Here is a 15,534-nt window from a genome sequence, read left to right as displayed (position 1 = left end):
GTCCCCTTTTCATGCCGTTCACATGCTACAGTGACTGGTAAAGGAGATTGGTCTTGGCTCGACGGCATTTCTATTTTTCAACACACACTGAGTGCTGGGAAACGATGCCTCTTGGCGGATCGGTTTACCCAGGGCAATTGGACTACACACAAAAGAGCACTCTAGCCTTGACAAAAGGATGCTGTGGCCATGAATTTGTGTCCAAGTGGATGGAACTAATTGGTCCCTAATGCGGGACCATCCATATTGGCTTTTGAGTACGGAAGCACTCCAGGGGACAGTTAACGGTGTGTGGTTATAACTGTGCAATGTTTTAGCCCCACATCAGAATAATTTCAGCAGGATGTGCTCCCCCCACCCCCACCCCCCTCCCCACCAGGACTAAGAGCTTTTCCTCTTCCATATACAGCATTAAATCCAAGTTGCAGCAGTAGTGACAGCAACAAGAATGTGGGATGCCAGACTGCCACTGTTTTCAAGAAAAGTTTAGATTTGTACAATTTAAACTGATTATAGCACTCTAGCACTGGTGCAACAAATCCACTTTAAAAACAACAACAGACAACCCAGCAGACTTCTTGTGGTTAGGAAAGTGCACTGGAAATGAATGAATGATTAATGGGAAGACACATAAACACCCTGCAAGCAAGTCGCGATGGATGCTCCCCAAAGACTGGACTAACTTTTGTTTAAGTTTTGTGCAAGCAAATCAGGATGGATTCTGTATAAGCACTTCGCCTGGAGGCGCCCATAATTGCCCAGGCAGGCACGAAGGATATCACACACAGAGACCAATGATTTTCAGGTCATAAAAGAAGGAAAATGACTCATCTTTCAAGTCTGTATGTTTTCATGGGATTTTTTGTGGACTAAACTCACAATCCTAAACACATGTACCAGGATGTCAACTAACCAAATTTAATTGGCATATACCTCTGGGTTAAAATGCTTCCTTTTGCTCATTGCTCCATGAAAGAAAGAGAGAGTTTGGGAAGAGTTTTGGATTTGATATCCCACTTTATCACTACCCGAAGGAGTCTCAAAGCGGCTAACGTTCTCCTTTCCCTTCCTCCCCCACAACAAACACTCTGTGAGGTGAGTGGGGCTGAGAGACTTCAGAGAAGTGTGACTAGCCCAAGGTCACCCAGCAGCTGCATGTGGAGGAGCGCGGACGCGAACCCGGTTCCCCAGATTACGAGACTACCGCTCTTAACCACTACACCACATTGGTTCTCAGGAAAGAGAGAATGAAAAAGAGGAATGGCAAAAACAAAAGCTGCTTGTTTTTGAAGCAAATGCTTCTTTGCTTGGTTCCCCCCCTTGTTATTTTCTTCTGCAAGGCATCCACAGCTCTTTAAAGTTCCTGGTGATTATTTGGGGGAATTAAGCGATTTTGCAAATCAGGTCAAATTTGGCTTTCACGATGCATTATTACTAATTTAATTAAAGTGCCTCTTGCCTTGGAAACTTTAAATGCGGAGATTAAAACACACAATCCAAGGACACTACAAAACTGTTAATTAACAGCTAACCTAAATACATGCAGCTTGCATGACACCCTGAAAATGACTAGCCTGGAGCTCTGGCAGACCTACAAGGGAGCAAATCCCAAAGATGGGACCCCTCCAGAGAAACATCTGGCACAAAACAGAGGGTGAACTCAGCTCCAGGGTAATTTGATTGACTTCAGTGGAGAAACACACATGAAGCTTTTCAAGTTGAAGTCTTGACAGCAAGCGCATTCCGGGGGCTCTAGATGGCCATGACATCTTGAGAATTCCAGATCTTCAAAGACGTTCTACGATGCAAATTTCAGCCATCTCCTCACCCTGATACCTGTTTTTAACCACCTCAGGAAAAATCAAGTTGCAGAGGATGGCATGTAGACTTCTGACAGTCCTTGCAGTTCCACATGCAGTCCATAGGATCATTGTCAGTGGTCCTAAGTGACTTCATCCCAGTTTGCATGAAGGAATGATAGAAAGCTGCATGCAACCCTCTGTGGTTTTACAACGCCAGTCAAATAATTGACTGACAGCCTAATTTCAGAAGTTGGTTGGAAGGCCTGTGTGGAGCTTAGCCCTTAGGGTTCCCAAGCCAGTTTTCCTGCTTGCTGAATCTCAAGCCCCATGCTAGGCTTGCCAATTGTGTTTGCCAGTGTTATTATACCAGTGGCTGCTGTGGTATACATGGAAAACATTAGTGCACATCTCTGAATTCTAGTGTGTGTACCAGGGAACCACGGCTGGGTCCATGCCTCCCTGACACTAATAATAATAATAATAATAATAATAATAATAATAATAATAATAATAAATAATAATAATAATAATAATAATAAAATAATAATTTATTATTTATACCCCACCCATCTGGCTGAGTTTCCCTAGCAACTCTGGGTGGCTCCCAATCAAGTGTTAAAAACAGTACAGTGTTAAATATTAAAAACTTCCCTGAACAGGGCTGCCTTCAGATGTCTTTTAAAGATAGGATAGCTGCTTATTTCCTTCACATCTGAAGGGAGGGTGTTCCACAGAGTGGGCGCCACTACCAAGAAGGCCCTCTGTCTGGTTGCCTGTAACCTCGCTTCTCGCAATGAGGGAACCACCAGAAGACCCTCGGTGCTGGATCTCAGTGTCTGGGCTGAACGATGGGGGAGGAGACATACCCACTGGGTGTCTGGAGATGTGCAATGCCTTCCCTGTCTTGACTGCTGCAGACAGCAGTGCAAAACTGGTGCAACCATGAAACCCACGATTGCTGCGTAAAAGGTGAAGCAACTGATCTGGCCCCACCCATGAAGAGTAAGAACTTTGACGCAGCTGTGCCTGGTAGGGGTGTTGGATTTATTTGGAAGCCAGCGTTGCTGCTGGAAGGGGGTGGGCAACACCAAAGGGGTGTTTCGTGAGCAGAGCACCTAAGCCCCAACAATTGGTGCGCGCAAAAATGGGTCATTGTGATGTCATTGTGACATCAGATGATGGGAAGGGGTTGGCCCCATCGACCTGTCACACTTGGCCCATGGAGCGTGCGTGGAGAAAAGGATCCAGTCAGATCTCTGAATGAGGGGCTACAAAGAAGGAGAAAGGAACTGCATAAAGAGTAGGGCTTTTTCTTTTCTTTTCTGTGACAGTCTCAGCTTCCTTATAATATCAATCTTTGCCCTTGGTCTGTTAGAAGAGCTTCCCACCACTTGGGAATGTAAAAAAGGAAAGAACTTCTGGGAAATGATATATAATGAGATGAAAAAGATGTTGAAATATACATTCTTAAAAAAAACCAGAAGCATTTTTACTTGGTATTATAGGTCAGGACATTAACAGGCAAGATGTCAAATTGTTTTTATATGCAACAACTGAGGCAAGAGTACGGTTAGCCCAGAAATGGAAACAAGAAGAAAATCTGACGAAAGAACAATGGCAGACAAAATTAATGGACTATGCAGAATTGGACAAAATGACAGGAAGGATTCGAAACCTGCAGGACCAGAGATTTGCAGAAGATTGGAAGAAGTATATGAATTATTTGAAGAGCAACTGTAATCAACAAATTACGCTAGAAGGACTACAAGACGTTTTGTAAGGAGAAATATACGAAGTGTTACAAAGTAGAAAAAGATAGAGATATTGGTTATGAGTTTGAAATGTAATAGGGAAGATAAGAAATGCATACTGAGAGATTAGATTGGAAAATTTTCAGACAGGATTGATGGAAGTCAAAAATTTGAATAAGATGTAAAAGTATGTTTAATTACTGTTGAAAATGATATGTTTTTTAAAAAAAACCTACTAAAAATTATATTAAAAAAAGAAGAAGTGCTTCCCACCACCAGGCTGGTTAGGCAGCTTTGTATCTCCAGAATTAATTTTTCTAAGCAGCAGCAGCAGCAGCAGCAGACATCCGCTTGCGCTTCCTGCCTCTATGGAACAAGCTCCTGCCTCGGCACTAGCTGTTTTGACATGAGGCCTTTCACAGAAATAATTGAAGAATCTGGGAGGAATCCTGCCCTCCCACTTCCAAGGAAACTCCGTTAGCTGATTCATACTCACTTCCCTTTGGGAAGAATCATTTTGATCGTAGTAATGTAAAGTTTTAGTCAAGCCTATTAGTATGATGCAGCTCATTCTCTCTATTTATCAATAGCTTTATTAAGTCTGTTCCTAAAGGAATAACATTGGCTTACGCCTCTCATTTTCATTCTTCACATGAACAGGATTAAACCCACTCATGACAGCATCTTCTGATCCAGCATCTGTAGCTACGATAGTATACACATTCATCCTGTAATATGGCGAGCTTAAGGCTATAATTTTAGTATCATTTATATACCATGCTGACTCTCCAAAGTGCTTTACACTTTTAGCACATGGGGGATCTGTGCATGGGTGCTCAACCACATTGTGATGCTCCTCTGGGCCTTCCTGAATTGTTGGGATGTGTCTTTTGAGCTGGGTGGCGATGCACACCCTTTTCCCACGGTGGCTCTCTGCTGTGTGAGACCATCTCCATGCGTCCACAGCAAAAGCAGAACCAATGAGAGCTCCAAAAGTGATGGCACTGAATCAGTTGCTGTTGAGATATGAACCTGGCTTTGTAGCTCTCACAGTCATTGGACGCCATTGGCACCATCAGCAAGAGTGTCTTTCAAAAAGGAGATTGCAGGCACTGGGGCACCTAATCTGGATCAGGACCCTGGCATGGAGGGTGGGGACACTTTCCCACCATTTTGGCCCCAATCCATATCAAGATTTACACACTTACAACTTACTTTTTAAAAAAAGCATTTCGCAGAATTAATAATTTGTCCAGCATGGCCCTCAGTTAAATGTTTCATCTATTGGAAGTTGCTGAGTTCATGGGATGAGAAGGAATGAAAGCTAATAATAATAATAATAATAATAATAATAATAATAATAATAATAATGCAATATTATTGTCAAATGCCTTGGTACTCATATGTTTTGGCACCTGAATGCCGCAAACCCAGAAGTGGTCTGGTTTGCGAACATTCTTTGGAACCCGAACATCCGACAGGGCTTCCGCGGCTTCTGATTGGCTGTAGGAAGCTCTTGCAGCCAATTGGAAGCCACGCCTTGGTTTTCAAACATTTTCGGAAGTCAAATGGACTTCCAGAACAGATTCTGTTCGAGAACCAAGGTACAGCTGTAATAATAACAACAGTTGCTGATCTTCTGAAATAAATGTGTGCTCCATGATACAGACTGAGGCTTGCCATCTTAATTTCTGCGTGGGGCCTGTGTGTTATTAAGCAAAGTAGTAAGTCTGGGGTTTCCATCCATTAAGATCCTTTTTCGTAAATTGCTCCCTCCTCTTCCCTAGACATGACTAATTGTGCATTGATTCCAGCCACCAGCTCTGGCACTTGTTTCCACTGGATCAACTTGGCATGGGAGGTACTCCAGAAACAATAGATTCTTTTTAAAAATAAAAGAAAAGAAAAAACACAACAAAAATAAAATCCAGGGGTTGCAAGAAGTGCTTGAACAAAATGGCCTGAGCATCCTCAGCCACCACCAGAGCCAACAAAAGGCGCAGTGCTCCCCCCCCCTCCGATCCCCCTACACCTCTCCCCCACCTCCTCGCCTGCCCCCAGGGAGGGCTCCTTTGCCTAATTCCCTTTCCATGCTTCTCCTCGCCTGCATGAGCTTAGCCTTTTCTCTCCTCATTTCCACACTGGAAGCTGGGGAAATGACAACACCGTCCTTTCGAGAGAGCCTTGTTGTTCTAAGGCAGTTTAATGTGAGACCCGAAAATGTGATTTCTCCCTGCCTTTGTGCGGGGTTAAGTGTGTTAGGGAGGCAGAGCCAGCGTCAGCAGCGCACCCTGGCAGAAGCATGAAAAGGTCAGCTTAGCTCTCCAGTAATCAGCGCCCAATGCCTGCCTGTGTGCCTGAATACGATATCGCCCTGCCCTGCAGTTACAATTAACCCCTGAAGAACCCCAATCTAGCAATGAGCCCCAGCAGAACACATCGCCTGCACCCCCCATCCTTTTGAAGGAAACAAGGGCTGCATTTTCCGAGCCCACTCCCTAAATTAGTAGGGGGGGGGGGTTATAGGAGAGAGCTAGATGATAGCTAAGGATGTGGGGAAAGTCATGAATAATGTAAGTCTCCCTAGACACAGCTGGGTAACTAAGCCTGTGAGCCACTGATACATACAACCTCCTTCCTCTGTCTCTCCCCACTCCCCATAAACAGGGGCCTCCTCCCACACCCGTTTGCACAAGTCACAGTTGGGTTATTTGGCATAATTAGGCTCCATTTTCAAGCACACCTATTGCTAGCAACAGAAGGAAGGGGGTGGCCTTATGGAAAGAGCGAAAGATTGGAGCAGCTCAAGCAATCTATGTCCTATTCCTGGCCATAACGTAGATTTTCCTTGATGGCCTTTGGCTATTGGTGTAATTCCTCTCCTGTGACTGCTTCCCACTAATAAAATTAAAATAACATCTCCTTACAGTGCAAGGGAAGTTTTCTAGAGACACATTTGTTTTTTTTATATGTCTAGACCTGACCTACCAAAGTGCCATCTATGGCATTACACTCAGGCACAAAACTAGTTTATGCCAGTACAGCAAATGGGCCTTTGAAAAATGGGCCCGGCAAAATCGATAATGATAAAGGTAACATTAAAAAGGAGTAGGATTAATACCCCAAGGCCATGTTTAGTAGGAGGGCAGGGAGGACAAAGAAGGGACGGGAGCCAAGACAGACATGCTGACATGTTAACATGACCAATTAAGTGAATTAAATGAAAAAGAGCAGTTTTGATGAAATCTGACCATCAGGCCAAATCCTGATGAAGATGAGTGAGTTGTGGCTTGGGCAAAGCCTGTTAAGACTCCAAATGGCACTGGGAACAATTTTCCATCTTACAGCAAGGGGGGGACTGATGTTTTCAGTGCCTAGGTCTGAGGCAGCATCTAAGAGCCAGCTAGAGTAATATCAGTTTGGCCATGGGGGATCAACTTGTTTTTAAGAGAAAACTCCAAAGCATTCAATTATGTGTACCTGAGCCGCAAGAGAGAGGGAGTCAAGACCTTGAGAAAGGCAGCTGATCCATAGGCTTAGAGATGCATTTAATGGACATGTCTAGCATGGGATTCTTAAAAGAAGAGGCGCTGGGGTTGAATATATGACCAGATGTCATGTCTTCTGTCCCAGAAGCCTTTAACTCTCAAAGCCAGATGTGCAAAGGCTGTTATTGGCAAGGGAAAGACAGAGCCGCTCTCTTCATTACTACTTCCTCTTTTAAGGCTGAGCCCTGACATCCTAGACAATTCCGAGGCTAAGTTCTAATTGGCATTCAAACAAAAAAAACCAATGGGTTGGCACTTTCTTTTCTTCTTCTTCTTTTTGCATTTTGCTAGCAAGGCAGCTTGCAAAAGTAACTCCACCTTGCCATGGTTTGCAGGTGGGAAAGCTGAGGTCTGGGAGATGGGAGACTTGTTGGCATATACTTGAGGGTAATAAGCCACCATTGCCTCTTCGGGTAAATACACATTGCCATCACGGTATCCCTAAGCCAATTTAGAAGGAACTCCCTGCAGCATGGCAACAAGAGTAGATCTTTCCATGCCGTTCAGTTCTTTGCTGGGAAGGCCAGAATGACAGATAGTCATGGACAGTTGCCCCAAATCTCAGAACAAAATCCTCCACCCCCCCCCATCTGCAGCCAAGGTACTTTTTGGTGCTGAGCATGCTAAACCACTGTGCCGGAAACCCACAAGCCCTGTGGAAACTGTGGTAGTCATCATGCTGCTTCCAGCTAGTCCAGGCTAGTCCAATGGAAGGCTGGGAGATTTAAAATCAACAGAGGAGCATGGTCTGAACAAAACAGCAACCGTGCCTCAGAAATCCTGCACTGGGTGGTATCTTTTTCTCCGGGCAACCCTTAACCTGCTCCCTCCCTCTTTCCCACCCAATTCCAATTAAGTTCCACAGCTGTGGGGAAAGCCCCTAGGAAAGCAAAGCTCTCCAGGCTACATCACTTGTTGCAACCAAACCCAGACGCAGATTCTCCTCTTGCAAAGGCCTTGCTGGAACACACTCTACATTTAGTGAGCTGTTTCCAGCACTGAACAAAAGAAAGCCAAGAAAAGAGCCGGGAAGCCACTCCAGCCGTTCCCCCCTTTTTTAATCCTCTCCGCAACAAGCAGGTTTGTCTCAGCCCATTTGCATCCGTTCTCCCTTCCTTTGTGTGCACTTTATCTAATTTAGATTGTAAACTCTTCAGGGCAGGAACCTGGCTCTGCCTAATAAATTATGAAATGAGTCTGCCACGAGATAATAGCGAGCAATCAAATCTTGCCTTTTTGGTAGCCCACTGAGCTATTACGCCCTAAAGGAAGCAGGGGTAAAATAAATAAAAGATCCACCAGCATAATTACCATCAAAGTCTCTCCCCATCCCCCTTATCCTCCACCCCTGGCATAATGGTCCAGTACTGAGAGTCTGGCGCCGTTTAACACGGCTAAAAGGCTGGCCCAGTTGTCATAAGTCAAGGAAATGCAACCTTTCCACAGTCACCAAAAGCACTGAAACTGCCTTTACCTGTGACGGTCACCAGCATGGAGGCCACCAAAGGGCGATTGTTGTCCAGCTTGCGACTCAGCCGGAGTTCCCCACTAGTCTGGTTGACAATCAACAAGTGCAGCTCATTTCCTCGTTCAAAGGTGTAGAACAGTCTGTCAGATGCATCTGGGTCATACGCAGGGATCTTCCCTATAACCCCAGAAGGGAAGGTGTTGGATTTGTTGGAGACGTAGTTGTTAAAGAGAATCTGGAAGTTTTTAAGGATGGGGCTGTTATCATTCTGGTCAATGAGCTTGATGTGGACTGTGGCTCTGCTGACTAGGGGGGCAGAGGTGGCCTGGACTACAATCACATACTCTGCCTTGCTCTCATAGTCCAGGTCAATCAGGGCTGTGAGCTCACCCGAAAATATGTCCATCTGGAAAATTTCAGGGATGTTGCCTTCCACAATCTGATACATGATCTGTGCATTGGGCCCTTCATCTGGATCAACAGCTGTAATCTGAGCCACCACAGAGCCCACAATGCTATTTTCCTTCACTAAAACCTCAAACTCTTCAGCTGGGAAGACAGGAGCATTGTCATTCACATCTTGCACGGTAACTTGAATGTGGACAGGTGTCCTCTGGGGAGGGATGCCTCTGTCCACGGCATAGGCAGTGAGTTCGTAGACTGGGATGCTCTCCCGGTCCAGTCTGCGGACAGTGCGGATAATCCCAGACGTGGGTTCTATTGTGAAATCTCCATCCCCATCATCCCCATTCTGGAAGGTGTACTGCACTCGTCCGTTGGCATGGGCATCCCGGTCCGTGGCGGAGATCTGGAGCACGCTGGTGAAGGGAGGGCTGTCTTCCGAGATGATGCCTTGGTAGTGAGCGCTAACAAACTGAGGGGCATTGTCATTGACATCGTTCACCATGATTTCTACGTAGGTGGTGTCTGCTTTCTGAGGGATGCCGTTATCTTTGGCTGTAATGGCCAGGGTGTAGGTCACTTGGTCCTCGTAATCCAACTGCGCTTGCAACGTGATGGCGCCAGTGTCTGCATCAATGCGAAACTGAGGAATGTTGTCTTCCAAGTAGTAGGTAATCCTGGCATTTTCCCCTACATCATCATCAGTGGCACTGATCACCACCACGGTGCTGCCGACAGGCCGGTCCTCATTAACACTTACTGAGTAATGGGCGCTCTGGAACACTGGCCTATGGGTGTTGGCATCAGTGATGTTGATATGGACATGACAAGTGTCATGCAAGGTCCGGTCCGAGGCTGTCACTGTCAGCACAAAGCGCCTCTCCTGCTTGTAATCCAGGGGCAAAGAGAGGGTGATTAGTCCCACTCCTGCCTGGGTACTGATGGCAAAACGGTTCCGGGTGTTCCCACCTGTTACCTGATAGCTGATGGCACTGTTCACATCCCGGTCAATTGCCGTGACACTCAGAACACTGGTCCCCACGGAAGCATCTTCGTTGAGACGGATAAAATATTCTTTCTGGGTAAATTCAGGCCGATTGTCATTTACATCCATTACAGTGATGGTGACACTAGCAGAGGCAGACAACGCCGGAGAGCCGTGATCCCGGGCCTCTACTCCAAAGAAGTAGTGCTCCACCGTTTCTCGATCCAAGGGGCCGCTCACAGTAATCCACCCAGTGGCACTGTTCACCACAAAGGGGGTGTCAGATGAGACCCCAGTGAGTTTGTACTCCAGGCGAGAGTTCTCTCCATAATCTGCATCCACAGCCTGGATGTGGATCACCGAGTGGCCAAAAGGGGCATTTTCTAACACTGATATTTGAAAAGGGGTGCTGACAAAGATGGGAGCATGATCATTGATGTCCACTACTTGGATGCTGATCATGCCTGTGTTGTTGGAGAGAGGAGGCCGCCCTGCATCCTGGGCACGTATCCTCAGTGCATATTCCCGCTCAACCTCAAAATCCAAAGGAGCCACTACCTGTATTTCCCCAGTCACACTGTCAATGGAAAACTGGCCCCTGCTGTTCCCACTGATGATGTTATAATGAACTAAAGCATTATTGTCTTTGTCCAAGTCAGTGGCAGTAACTCTCAAAATTTCTGAGTGGGGTCTGATATCCTCTCTTACCTGGACTATGTACCGCTTCTCACTGAACTGTGGGACATTGTCATTCTCATCAAGGACTGTGATATAAACTCTAACTGTTGCCGATCGAGGGCCAGGCTCCTTACCTTGATCATTTGCCTCCACCACTAAAGAATATTTCTCCATTTTCTCCCTGTCCACTTGCCCACTGGTGGTGATCAGCCCTGACCGGGAGTCTATTTCAAAGACAGAGTGAGCTGCTTGTTCATTTACAAAACGATATCTGATGTTGGCATTGGGTGGGGAGTCCACATCTGTGGCCCTCAGCTGTAAGATAGGGTAGCCCTCTTCAACATTTTCTCGGATGGTCTCTCTGTACTCACTCTGCTCAAATACTGGATTGTGGTCATTCCTGTCTGCCACTGTAATGGCAACCATGGTGGTGGCAGAAAGACGGGGAGCCCCGTGATCCACCGCAGTCACTCGAAAGTAGTGCAGGTCCATATTTTCTCTGTCCAAAACTTCAGTGGTGGTGATGAGGCCGTTTTGGGAATCGATACTAAACAACTCCAGGGACCTGCTGTTCATCAGGGCATCCATGGAATAGAGCAGGCGCCCACCTTCACCTGAATCGGGGTCTTGGGCTGCCATCGTGATCACAGGGGTCCCGGGAGGTTGGTTTTCGGCCACTTGGACCTGGTAATTATACTGAGGGAAGAGCGGGTGGCGATTGGCTGCTCTCCGAGTCCTTAGCAAAGGGAGCAATGCCCCGTCTCTCCTCCGTTTCTTGGCACACGAGGAATGGGTTAGCTCATTCTGCATAGTTGGGTGAGTAGGTTTTAGCGGCAGGTACGGAAAGAAGTCTGGAGTGGAGGGACTCCTAAAACCCACGCCGAAACAAAGAGTTTGTAAACAGCCTTTGGTGGAGTCGAGCGGGTGGAAGAGAAGGCAGAGCTCCGGCTTCCTCTGTTCTCGGTCTGGGTGGGCGCCCAGCGAGACGCCGGGAGCTGTCCTGCGCGGTGGTGGTGCTGAAACAGCTCCTGCCCAGCCTCTCCCTCCCCAAGGCTGGAGGCAGCATTGTTCCTGGCCGGCTCCGCAGCACTCGCCGCCGGCACAGCGACGGGAAGCCCCCGAGTGCCCCGCTTGCCCCGCGCGGAGCTGGAGGCAGGTCAGCAAGGCGAGCCACCCGCAGAAGGGCGAGCAGGAAAAAGAAGCGAGGCGCATTCTCGAGAGCCAAAGGGGCTTCGCCGGCGTCGCGGCTCCTCTCCTCGCTCTTGCGTCGGATCTCAGCAGCCCACGCGGGTCCGTGTCGTTCCACACGCGGGGAAATCTCTGCCCGCAGAGGCGCACTCGCCGGCTCCGGGTGTGGAGACCCGGTGCGCGCAGGCGGGATTGGGATGGGGCCGCCCGGCTAGTCTCTCTATAAGCTCCATTGTCCGGCTTTCCGACGCCGGGCTTGCAAGGGCTGGAGAAGGTGCCCGCCTGCTCCCAGTCCGCCCCGAGCGTGGCTCGCTGGAGAAGGCATTCCCGGGTAGTCCGGTGGCACCACCACGCCGGGCGTGGGGGATCCGGAAGAAGTGCGGAAGCGTTTATAATCCACAAGCAGCGGGAGCAGCTGCCCCACGCCCCCGGGGCGCTCGCTGGACGCCGGCTCCTCTTCTTATCCGGCGGTGGGGTCACGTAGCCAGCCCAGGAGGCACCGCCGGCCCCCGGCGGGGGCTGAGAGAAGGTGCCGTCGCAGCCCCAGCCGCCCCCTCGGGCACTGGCTACGGAGGAGGCTCCCCACCGTCCCCCGACGAGAGCGCAGCAGCACAGCTCGCAGCTCGGCCCTCCCGGCGCAGCCAAGCGGGCGCAGCCCAAGCCCCCTCTGTCCGACGGCTCCCCCAGGCTGAGGGGAAACAAAGGGAGGAGAAGGAGCAGCAGCAGCCCCAGCCGGCGGCACTGGCGAGGACGGCGGCGGCGGTTTGGTAGTCCCGGCTGCTGCTGCTGCCGCCGTTCAGCCATGGTCTCTCGGCCCCTTCCCCGCCCCCCTGCCCGGGCCTGGCGCTGCTCCGGCCCCGCCTCGCCTCTGGCTCTGCCCCCTTCTCCGCCTGCGCCGCCGCCGCCACCACCATCTATCTAGAAGCGGCGGCGGCTCCTGCCTTCCCTGCGGGCCTGGCTGCTCCGCGGCGGCGGCGGCAGCATCGCCTCCTCCCGCAGCCCCAACATGGCTCCCGGCTGCCCCGATGGTCCGCTCCGCCCTCCCTCCCACTCCCTGCCGTGGTAGCGCCCACCCGTCTGGCGTAGGCGGCTGAAGCCACCGCCTCCGCCATCTTCGCTGTGGGCAGGTGGGATCGGAAGGGAAGGGGCTGGAGGAGGAAGAGGAGGAGGAGGGGTCGTCTGGCTGAGGCTGACGGAAGGTCTCGTCGGGGCTGGAAGGGGGCGTGCCCGCCGCGACGCCGGGCTTGGCTAAGCGCTCCGAGGGCTCCGGGAGCTGTCCGACGTGCTGATCTAGAGCGATGCTTTGGGCTGTTTAGGAAATAGGTGGGGTCTCCGCTGGAGACGTTTGGGGAGAATTAGATGGGGTAGAACGCGCCATCAAGGCACTGGTGTAGAGGCAAGGAGCGGACTGTTTTGAGAACTCGATCTCATTGCTTTGGCCCTAGGGGCATATGTTCAAAGTTCTCACAATGCAAAGTTATCCTGTAGCACAATCTAAACAGTTTTTTTGTACACACACAGGTAGGGTGAAGTGGGTACCCACCTGTTTAATGCAGGCATGTAAAAGGTAAAGAAGGTTAAGGTAAAGGACCTCTAGATGGTTAAGTCCAGTCAAAAGTGACTATGGGGTGAGGCGCTCATCTTGCTTCAGGCTGAGAGAGCCTGCATTTGTCCACAGACAGCTTTCCGGGTCATGTGGCCAGCATGACCAAACCGCTTCTGGCGCAATGGGACACATGACGAGTGCCAGAGTGCACAGAAACACCTTTTGCCTTCCACAGTGGTACCTATTTATCTACTTGCACTGGTGTGCTTTTGAACTGCTAGGTTGGCAGAAGCTGGGACAGAGCAACAGGAGCTCACTCTCTCACCTGGATTTGAACCACCATCAGCAAGCCCAAGAGCCTCACTGGTTTAGATCACAGCGCCACCCGCAGGCATATGGGCATTATGCACCAGGTTAGTGATTGAAATGAATCAGCTGAGTGGTTATTTTCTCCAGATTAGAGCAGAGGACAATGGTTAGGTGGTATATGCTGTTTACTTTTATTTATTTAAAAAGGAAAAAGGCACCAGCTATTTTTTCTATCCCAACAAAAGTAGTTCCAGACTACTTTTTAAAATATCATTAGTCTATAAGAAATGAGACATTCAGGCTAACTGATCTGCCACCAGATCCCATGCGTGTTTGTTCAGAAGTAAATCCCACCAATGAGGTTTGTGCCCATGTGTGAGTGCCTAGGACCAAAGACTTAATTAGATCTCCCTTCATTAAGTGCATTCAATGAAGCTTGGTGTGCTCCTGGCCAGAGTGAAGCAAGTTGTTTCTACAGGATTGGAATATGTTGCAGGGGCCAGGGAAATGAAAGATCTAGAGACAAATTATACGACACTGGAAGATTATAAGGATGCCAAAATTAGCATAGCTGCTGAAGATGACAGTGACAAGATGTTTGGGGGAAGGGTCATGTAGAATGAGGGTCAGAGGGGCAGGATGAGGAAGGTAACCTCACTGGAGGGCAGCAAAGAATAAAGCTACAGGGAGTGTGTTGGGAATAAAGGACTCCTAGTCAATGAATTATAGGATATGGGGTAGCCCCAAACGTATTTGACAGCACAGCAGCAATTAAACACCAGTTTCTTATTCAACAGCTCAGGGAGTTTTCTTCTGAATAAGGAAACAAAACTGGACTATGACTCCCAGCACTGATCATCAGCCATGGTAGTTGGCGCTTGTGGGAACTGAAGCTCAGCAACCTCTAGTGGGCAAAGGTTTCTCCAACCCTGATCAGAATGATGCCTCACCTGCTATACTTAGGACACCTGCCTTCCTGTTTGTCATGTGCCATTTTCTTTTGTTTGATCATTTCCCCTTGCCATCCTGCTTCTTTGCCCCTTTCCCTTTTCTCCCTCCCCTCCTATCCTTGCTTTCTGGTCAACCAATGTGGAAAAGATATGAAATCCATTCCTTGGGGCACCAGTCGTTTCCCTTTGACTCTTCCTTTCCCAGCAGTTGGGATGACTTGCTGATTTAGTCTAAGTCTCCCAAGCTGACCTCCCCCTCGCCCAATCACATCTCCCTCAACATGCATTTTTAATGCATCAATGGTGGGGAATTAACACCTTCTCAGGAAATTCAGTTTTTAATTAAAATGGGGAACCAGGAAATTGATGGTGGACTGACATGCTCTTACTGCTGATTGAAGACACAAAGCATAGCTTTGGCTTCCGCTTGTTTTGTCCACCCCCCAGCCCCACAATGTCATGCTGCTCATAAAAATCCCCAATCAAGGGAGATGAGGTACAACACTTCTGACAGGGTGCAGATCGGCTGTCTGCCAAATGTCATTATACACAATAGTGCTGGAGGAGATGAAATAGATGGCTAACTTTCTTTTAACTCTGCCTCCCTAATAAAATTGCTGAGGAAAAGAAATATTGCTTCATTGAAGAGGTGCAGGCTTGCAGTCCATCATCCCAGGCCTTTGGCTGTGATGGCTAGGACTGAAGGGAGTTGGTGTCTAACAGGAGACCCCAAAAACAGTAGCGGCAGTGTTGGTGAAGTCCAGAACATGACAGCATCGTGCATATGTGTGTGCTGTCCTTTATATGATCAGACACAAACCTGCCATATGTTCACCACAATTAGCTCAGGCAGCATGTTGTGTTGCAGCTTCATGTAAGAGCAAGAAGTCCCATGGACAAGGTCCTA

At 48.7% G+C, this 15,534-nt stretch overlaps 1 protein-coding gene across 1 annotated transcript in view; it reads right to left on the bottom strand.

Moving 5' to 3' along the window:
• CELSR3 (cadherin EGF LAG seven-pass G-type receptor 3) overlaps window positions 1-12,654 on the bottom strand; it is a 91,284-nt gene extending 78,630 nt beyond the window's left edge. The window contains exon 1 of the mRNA XM_081899390.1: window positions 8,576-12,654. Coding sequence (XP_081755516.1) covers window positions 8,576-12,626 — 4,051 coding nt within the window. The 5' untranslated portion in view covers window positions 12,627-12,654. The remainder of the gene's footprint in view (window positions 1-8,575) is intronic.
• Window positions 12,655-15,534: the final 2,880 nt, after the last annotated feature.

The sequence above is a fragment of the Podarcis melisellensis genome (genome assembly GCF_964234715.1).
Source record: "Podarcis melisellensis genome assembly, chromosome: 2".
Taxonomy (NCBI): domain Eukaryota; kingdom Metazoa; phylum Chordata; class Lepidosauria; order Squamata; family Lacertidae; genus Podarcis; species Podarcis melisellensis.
This window is presented reverse-complemented; position numbering and strand designations above follow the sequence as displayed.